This window comes from Gorilla gorilla, chromosome 18 (assembly GCF_029281585.2).
Source record: "Gorilla gorilla gorilla isolate KB3781 chromosome 18, NHGRI_mGorGor1-v2.1_pri, whole genome shotgun sequence".
In the NCBI taxonomy this organism is placed as follows: Eukaryota; Metazoa; Chordata; class Mammalia; order Primates; family Hominidae; genus Gorilla; species Gorilla gorilla.
In genome coordinates this window covers 118,518,960-118,528,024 of record NC_073242.2, presented here as the reverse complement: position 1 = coordinate 118,528,024, position 9,065 = coordinate 118,518,960, and the positions used below count along the sequence as shown (strand labels likewise).

General features: G+C 51.7%; 1 protein-coding gene across 2 annotated transcripts in view; it reads left to right on the top strand.

Moving 5' to 3' along the window:
• The first annotated feature begins 2,576 nt into the window (after positions 1–2,576).
• CA5A (carbonic anhydrase 5A) overlaps positions 2,577–9,065 on the top strand; it is a 54,837-nt gene continuing 48,348 nt past the window's right edge. For both annotated transcript variants that reach the window (XM_031003044.3, XM_031003043.3), the window contains exon 1: positions 2,577–2,813. In XM_031003044.3, coding sequence (XP_030858904.1) covers positions 2,675–2,813 — 139 coding nt within the window. In that variant the 5' untranslated portion in view covers positions 2,577–2,674. The remainder of the gene's footprint in view (positions 2,814–9,065) is intronic.

The following is a 9,065-nucleotide window of genomic DNA, read 5'->3' as shown; positions in this document are numbered from 1 at the left end:
CTGGCAATGCCTGGGGTGGGAGCTTGGCCTGCAGCAATGGAAGTGCTGCTCTAAGGACTTCACGTGGGTCAACAACAGCTCGACAGAGTGTTATCATGTATGATGGAATCCTAGAATCTTCCCTACTTTACAGATGAGGAAATGGAGGCAAAAGCCAATGAATGAATGAGTGAATGAATGAATGAATGAGTGAATGAATGAATGAATGAGGGAATGAATGATTGAGTGAATGAATGAGTGAGTGAGTGAATGAGTGACTGAATGAATGAATGAGTGAATGAGCGAATGAGTGAGTGAGTGAATGAGTGAATGAGTGAATGAATGAATGAGTGAATGAGTGAGTGAATGAATGAATGAGTGAATGAATGAGTGACTGAGTGAGAGAATGAATGAGTGAGTGAATGAATGAGTGAGTGAGTGAGTGAATGAGTGAGTGAGTCAATGAGTGAGTGAGTGAGTCAATGAGTGAGTGAGTGAGTCAATGAATGAGTGAGTGAGTCAATGAATGAATGACTGAATGAATCAGACTTCCCAAGAGTGGATGCATTTCCACCATGACTGTGTGGGAAGGAGAGAACATATCATCCAGACTTGGTTTTTGTTGCTCAAAACAAATGCAAGCAAACTCTTGGGCCCACCAGAGCAGTGGCCGAAAGCCGCAGACCCTATCCATTGTGTGCGGGATTTCAGTGGGATTCTTGGGCTTTCAGGAGCCTACAAGTGGACTCGCATTTCAACACCTGTGTTCTGTAGGGTTTTCTAGATCTAAGATTCTAGGATTCTATGAAAAGTTATGATAGCCCTGCCCCCTAAAAGATTGTAAGTTTAAACAACAACAAGAAGTCACAAACTGGTGCATCCCAATCCCATGGGTTCCATTTCACAGGTAAAAGGTGTCTGGGTGAATAAACTGCTGTGCCGCTCAAAGGACCCAAAGGAGGGTTCTTTGTGGGTTGGCGTCTGCAAATATCACCAGCTGCCTGGCTAGGGTGACCAGCTAACATACCCATGTGGACCCTGGGCATGAAGGGAGGTACCAGGCCAGGGGCAGTGGCTCATGCCTGTAATCCGAGCACTTTGGGAGGCCACTCTGGGAGGACTGCTTGAGCCCAGGAGTTCAAGACCAGCCTGGGCAACATGGCGAGAACATGCCTCTACAAATAATTTTTAAAATTAGCTGGACATAATGGCATGCACCTATAGTCCCAGCTACTTGGGAGGCTGAGGAGGGAGGATCACTTGAGCCTGGGTGATTGAGACTGCAGTGAGCCATGATGGCACCACCACACTCCACCTTGGGTGACAGAGCAAGACCTCACCTCAAAAAAAAAAAAAAAGAAAGAAAGAAAGAAAAGAAAACAGGCTGGACGCAGTGGCTCACGCCTGTAATCCCAGCACTTTAGGAGGCCGAGGTGGGTGGATTGCCCGAGCTCAGGAGTTCGAGACCAGCCTAGGGAACACAGTGAAACCCCATCTCTACTAAAAATACAAAAAATTGGCCATTGTGGTGGTGTGTGCCTATAATCCCAGCTACTCAGGAGGCTGAGACGGGAGAATGGCTTAAACCTGGGAGGCAAAGGTTGCAGTGAGGCAGGATCACGCCATTGCACTCCAGCCTGGGCAACAGAGCGAGACTCCATCTCAAAAACAGAAAGAAAGAAAAGAAAAGAAATGAAGAAAAGAGGCTGGGCGTGGCAGCTCATGCCTGTAATCCCAGCACTTTGGGAGGCCGAGGCAGGCAGATCACCTGAGGTCAGGAGTTCAACACCAGCCTGGCCAACATGGTGAAACCCCATCTCTACTAAAAATACAAAAAATTAGCTGGGCGTGGTGGTGGGTGCCTGTAATCCCAGCTACTCAGGAGGCTGAGGCAGGAGAATTGCTTGAACCTGGGAGGCGGAGGTTGTAGTGAGCCGAGATCACGCCATTGCACTGTAGCCCGGGCAACAGAAGTGAAACTCTGTCTAAAAAAAAAAAGAAAAGAAAAGAAAGAAAGAAAGGTGGCCCTGTTAATGTTTATGCCAAGGCAGCAGGCATGACCTGGAAGTGTCCCAAGCCACAGGGCATCTTGCTTCCGGGGAGGATGAATGAATCAAGTCACACCTATTTTGAGGCAAGCGAGGACTCTATGACTTCAGGAGCCCTGGTGGGTGGACAGAAGCTCCCTGCTCCCCTGGCCTGTCTACGCAGCAGCGCTTTGGCCAGTCCCATTCCTGTACTTCTGAGCCTGCCTGGCAGTCCCTCCTCACATGCACACCATGGCTTTGTGCCTGGTATTGAGTGTCCCGGAGTCCCAAACCACAGAGTCAACCCCATGAAAGAAACAGGGACTCTGCTCTCATCCACTCGCCCCCGCCTCCCGCGTCATCCCCTGGTGCTCACGCAGCCCCACCGTAAAGTTTTTCTAGCTCCCTGGCAGACTTGTGCTCCTGTTTGCCAGATCAAAGCCCAGTGACCTGAGTGGACTGTCCCCAGCAGAGGCCACTAGTCCCTGTGGACCCACCCCATTGGGAAAGGCATGGGTTGAACTTTAACCATTAGGCTCAGGGGTTGGGATGAGTTTCTACAAACAGAGGTGGGTACACGCCAGTCCACAGTGGTCCTGATTAAAGTGAGAACAGACAGCAGGGAACATCACCCTCTTCAGACTGGAGTCAGTGGGAACAGACCCAAGATGTTGGGGAGGAACACTTGGAAGACCTCAGCTTTCTCCTTGGTTGAGCAGATGTGGGCCCCTCTCTGGAGTCGTTCGATGAGGCCAGGGAGATGGTGTTCTCAGCGTTCCTGTGCATGGCAAACCAGCAATAACACTTGTAAGTAGAGCCTCAGATTTCCTAAGATGCGACTGGATCCTTGTCTTAGCTGATGGGGTCTTTCGAGAGGAGAGAGGAGAGACCGTCCCGAGCCAGATGGGTTCAGATTTCCACTCCGTTTTTTTTTTTTTTTTTAAGATGGAGTCTCGCTCTGTGGCCCAGGCTGGAGTACAGTGGCGTGATCTTGGCTCACCACAACCTCCACCTCCCGGGTTCAAGCGATTCTCCTGCCTCAGCTTCCTGAGTAGCTGGGACTATAGGCGCATGCCACCACTCCTGGCTAATTTTTCGTATTTTTAGTAGAGACAGGGTTTCACCGTGTTAGACAGGTTGGTCTCGAACTCCTGACCTCGTGATCCGCCTGTCTCAGCCTCCCAAAGTGCTGGGATTACAGGCGTCAGCCACGGCGCCCGGCCCTCTTTTTTCTTTTTTTGATGAAGTTTTGCTCTTTTGCCCAGGCTGGAGTGCAATGGCATGATCTCGGCTCACTGCAACCTCTGCCCTCCAGGTTCAAGTGATTCTCCTGCCTCAGCCTCCAAAGTAACTGGGACTACAGGCACCTGCCACCGCACCCAGCTAATTTTTTGTATTTTGGTAGAGATGGGGTTTCACCATGTTGGCCAGGCTGGTCTCGAACTCCTGACCTCAGGTGATCCACCCACCTCGGCCTCCCAAAGTGCTAGGATTACAGGCGTGAGCCACTGTGCCTGGCCACACTCCGTTTCTCTTATATTTGGTGACCTTGGGTGAATCATTTAGCCTCCGTTTCAGGGGTCCTGGGGAGAGCAAGATGCTGGGAGCAGGCGGGTAGCCCGTGTTCGCACAGGACACACTGGCATGACTCACCATCCAGACCCGGCGGAATGGGCTGCACTAACCAGTCACGATCGCTCCTAAACTCTTCGGCAAAGAACGCTTCCAAGCAAACCTGTAACAAATAAACCACTCAGCCAGCTCTGCCAAGAAACTGCCCCATGCCAGCCCCTCCCGGCTTCATGGTCAGTGCCTTGTGACCTTGGACGAGGCGCTTCCTCTTTCTGGGTCTCAGGTGCTTCCTCCATAGAATGAGAGCCTGCTTTGGCAGCTGCCAAGTTCTCTTCTAACTCAAATCTTCCACGCGTTCCATGTTTGGGCCATTGAAAGAGCATGGGCTTAGGAGCCAGACCCCAGGCATGCGGTGCTACTGACGCTTGCTGAGGTGGAGCCTCGGCAGGTCTTCACCCCCAAACCTCTGTGTCCTCATCTTGAGATGGGGGTGGCCAGACTTTCTCTCCAGGGCCATGGAAGGATGACACGATGTGTGTAGAAAGCCTGGCCCACCCCAGACTCTCAGTGAGCTCCACTCATTCCTTCTGCTGGGGTCCACACCTGTGGACTGGAGTGCAGTGGTGTGATCTCGGCTCACTGCAGCCTCTGCCTCCTGGGTTCAAGCGATCCTCTTGACTCAGCCTCCCAAGTAGCTGGGACTACAGGCGTGTGCCACCACGCCCAACTAATTTCTGTATTTTTAGTAGAGATGGGATTTCGCCATGTTGGCCAGGCTGGTCTCAAACTCCCGACCTCAAGTGGTCTACTTGCCTCGGCCTCCTAAAGTGCTGGGATTACAGGCGTGAGCCACCGCACCCACCTCCCTTTTTTATTCTTAGTACGACCGTCAAGAGCGCTAGCCTGCCTAGATTGGAATCTTGGCCCCACTGCTCTATGGCTGTTGCCCCTCTGTGACTTTCCTTTATTTTTTGAGACTAATTTCTGTCTTGTTGCCCAGGCTGGAGCGCAGTGGTGCGATCTCCAGCTCACCGCAACCTCCACCTCCCAGGTTCAAGCAATTCTCCTGCCTCAGCCTCCCGAGTAGCTGGAATTACAGGCATGCGCCACCACATCCGGCTAATTTTGTATTTTTAGTAGATACAGGGATTCTCCATGTTGCTCAGGGTGGTCTTGAACTCCCAGCCTCAGGTGATCCGCCCACCTCAGCCTCCCAAAGTGCTGGGATTGCAGGCGTGAGCCACCGCGCCCGGCTGTCCCCTCTGTGACTTTCTTAACTTCCCCCAGCCTTGGTTTTGTCGTCTGTAACAGGGGGTTGATAATGGTGCTTACGGCACAGTGTCGTTGGGAGAAGGGTCCGAGGTGGGGCCTGCAAAGGCTGGGGACAGCACATGGCTCCAGGAAGCCCTTGCTAGACGCCAGCTGCTGCTGTTGCTAACACAGGCAGCGGTGGGTGCCCTGTGTCTATTTAAGCATTTCCCTGTCAGTGGGCAGCAGGTAGCATTCCATTTCTTACTGTGGCAACATGTCCTCTTACATCGTGTGCTAGAGAGAGTCATATTCTGTATCGGCACCTAAATCCATTTACACCATGGTCCTCGATCTGTTCCCAGTGAACAGAGGGCTCTGCCAAATCATTTCAGAGCTCTACAAAGCGCAGAATATTCTGCCAAGCAGAGAAGATTGGAACATCGTAAGGAATTCATCCTTCTATGTCGGTGTTTTATTTATGGGCATTCTGAAGATTATTTCATTTGGAAAAAGAATATTGTTACTAAAAATTATTGAAAAATCACTGGTGGTTTGGCGTTGAGAGAAAAGTCAAAGAGTTACAAAATGCTCACTGATAATTTTAGAACCAGGCATGGGGGCTCACACCTGTAATCCCAGCACTATTTTGGGAGGCTGATGTGGTAGGACAGCTCAAGCACAGGAGTTCAAGATCAGCCTGGGCAACATAGCAAGAACCCATCTCTAAAAAAAAAAAAAAAATTAAAAAATTAACAGGACATGGTGGCACACACCTATCATCCCAGCTACTTGGGAGGCTGAGGCAGGAGGATCACTGACTCCAGGAATTTCAGGCTGCAGTGAGCCCTGATCAGGCCACTACACTCCAGCCTGGGCTATACAGCAAGACCCTGTCTAAGAAAAAAAAAATTTTAGGGATCATTTAATGTTTTCTAGTCATGTTTCAGGGTGTGCACTGGCAGTGCCCATCTGTTCCTAAGTGTGTGATCAGCAACATTACATTGGTAACTTAAAATTGGCCATGGTGAAAGTATTTACACCACAGTCATTGGCAAACCCTAGAAATCAAAGATTCTAAATTCCTGGGAGAACAGCTTATTAAACCTCAACCAGCACACTGCTGCACATTTTTGGACATTTTACTGGGTATTTCCTGCTCAGGTGTGTGTGAGTCTTCTTGCGTTTGGCTCCCCCTGGGCTGAGCATGGCTGGGCTGGGTTCCCCACTCTGGGTGGGTCCAGGCCTGCTCACTGCATCTCTCATCCTCCCTCCACAGCCACCTGAGGCCTGTTCTTCTCACGGCGGAGGGCGGGCACTCACAGGGCGAGGCCAGCGGTGCCCATGTATTCCAAGCTACTGCTCACGTCATGTCTGCTAATGTCCCAGTGGTCAAAGCAGGTCACCAGGTGGCCAAGCCTAGTGACAATGGGGGAGGGGATAGCTCCTCCCATGGAGGTCAAGGGGGAAGGAATTTGAGATTTGCTGAACCACCATCAAACCTGGAGACTGAGAATGCATCGGGGAGATGGGTTCTCCTTCCAGACTGCGCCCGTGTGAATTAGGGGCAAATACTGGCCTCCTGGGGCAGGGGACTTGGCGTCTTTGATTCCATGTCCCCTGCACCTGGGCCAGGGCTTGACCCACAGGAGCAGCTCTGTAAATATTTGTTGACTGATTGAAAAAGAAGATAACATTTGTATTGCCTCCCATCGGAGCCCTACTGGAATTAGCACAGAACCTACGTTGCTGGGCACCAGGGTTGGCTGTGTGGAGATTGGAAGCCTATTCAGCATCCAGGTGGCGTCGCCTCCATGCAGGTGGCAATGAGCCCATCCTTTTGTTGGGTGACACACGCTGAGTTCAACGTGGGTGTTTCATTGTTGGTGGGCCCGTTGGTGCAGCTCAGCAAACAGAACCTAAAATTACCCGCTCTTCCCACAACCTGTGTCTCTGTGAGCCAGGGAAGCCTGCGTCTCTGGTCTAGATGAGCGCCTCCTCTGTGGCATCAGTGGCTTTGGGGTTCTGTCTACATTCAGGTCTGTGTAGCCATGTTAAATGCCCCTTGCCCGGCAGGGAGGACTGGAGGCAGCGGCCGTGGGAGGGGGGTAGAGTGCACTCAATCCTGCTTCCCGTTGGATGCAAGGGAGATTTGTGAGGCCTCAGAGGGGCTTTTTTTTTTTTCTTAGACGGAGTCTGCCTCTTGTTGCTCAGGCTGGCGTGCAATAGCGCAATCTCAGCTCACTGCAACCTCCACCTCCTGAGTTCAAGTGATTCTCCTGCCTCAGCCTCCGAAGTAGTTGAGTAGCTGGGATTACAGGCAGGCAGGACCACGCCCAGCCTCAGAGAGGCTCTTTGGAGAGAACAGTCAATGGAAGTTCAGGGCTGCTGGTGTCGTTCTGAATTAAAGCAGACGCTGGGACAAAGGACACACAGACAGAGGCCCCTGTTGTGGCCGCCAGCTCCCGCGTCCATAGTTGTCCATCACGTGAGAGAGAACAGAACGCATCTGCAGGACGCCGCAGGGCCCACCGTTTCCCAGCGCCGGCTTAGTCACTGCTTTTGGCACTTAGCGAGTTCTGTGTGTGACCGCAGGGTTGTGCTGGGCTGTAAGGCAGGGGCAGGGAAATGCATCCTCCCCGTCTATCACGCGTGGGAAGGCAGTCCAGGCCTTCGCCAGCGCCAGCGAGCTTATCTTCTCAGCAAAGCTGCTGTGATTCTACTCCCTTATTCTCCTTCCCGCAGATAAAGAAACTGAGACTGGGAGAAGGTGGTAAATAATATGCCAGGTAACTCGGAGAGTGAGTGGGGAGAGCCGCCAGGGTTTTGGCCCACAGATGTGTCTTCCCCACTGCACAATGTGTAAAACTTAAAAAATTACTTGGCAAGGTCAGGCACAGTGGTTTATGCCCGTAATCCCAGCACTTTGGGAGGCCGAGGCAGGTGGATCACCTGAAGTCAGGAGTTCGAGAACAGCCTGGCCAACATGGTGAAACCCTGTCTCTACTAAAAATACAAAAATTAGCCAGGCGTGGTGGTGGGCACCTGTAATCCCAGCTGCTTGGGAAACTGAGGCAGGAGAATCACTTGAACCCGGGAGGCAGAGGTTGCAGTGAACTGAGATTATGCCAGTGCACTCCAGCCCTGGCAACAGAGTGAGACTCAATCTCAAAAAAAAAAAAAAAAATTACTTGATAACACCTGAACGTTGGGACACCCTACCTGAACATCTGTATTTCTATATTCTCTTTAAAAATCCAGGCCAGGTGCAGTGGCTCACGCCTATAATCCCAGCACTTTGGGAGGCCGAGGCGGGCGGATCACAAGGTCAGGAGAGTGAGACCATCCTAGCCAACACGGTGAAATCCCGTCTCTACTAAAAATACAAAAATTAGCCGGGCATGGTGGTAGGCACCTGTAATCCCAGCTACTCGGGAGACTGAGGCAGGAGAATCACTTGAACCCGGGAGGTGGAGGTTGCAGTGAACTGAGATTACGCCACTGCACTCCAGCCCTGGAAACAGACTGAGACTCAATCTCAAAAAAAAAAAAAAAAAAAAAAAAAATTACTTGACAACACCTGAACGTTGGGACACCCTACCTGAACATCTGTATTTCTATATTCTCTTTAAAAATCCAGGCTGGGCGCAGTGGCTCACGCCTATAATCCCAGCACTTTGGGAGGCCGAGGCAGGCGGATCACAAGGTCAGGAGATTGAGACCATCCTAGCCAACACGGTGAAACCCCGTCTCTACTAAAAATACAAAAATTCCCCAGGCGTGGTGGCACATGCCTGTAACTACAGCTACTTGGGAGGCTGAGGCAGGAGAATCGCCTGAACCAGGGAGTTGGAGCTTGCAGTGAGCCGAGATCGCGTCACTGCACTCCAGCCTGGGCCACAGAAGGAGACTCTGTCTCAAAAAAAAAAAAAAAAAAATAGATCCAAAGATCTGGCAGCAGAGGGCTCCCTCTCCCGCCCAGTGGGGTAGCAGCAGCCCCTCCCAGAACCACCCTGTGCTGTCCACACGCCACATTCCCCACGGCTCTCTCCTCCCCACCCAGCCTGCCAGGGAGGGCCCGTTGCCCACAGCAGCTTTACTCGTCATTTACTCATCAGCATCCTCTGCCCTCACAACACCTCCACTTTAATAGGGAAGCCAGGCACTTGGGTCTGATGTTGACGGGATTCAGGCCTCAGGTTCCACTGGGGAATGGCCCGGGGGTGGGGGGGTCCTTGC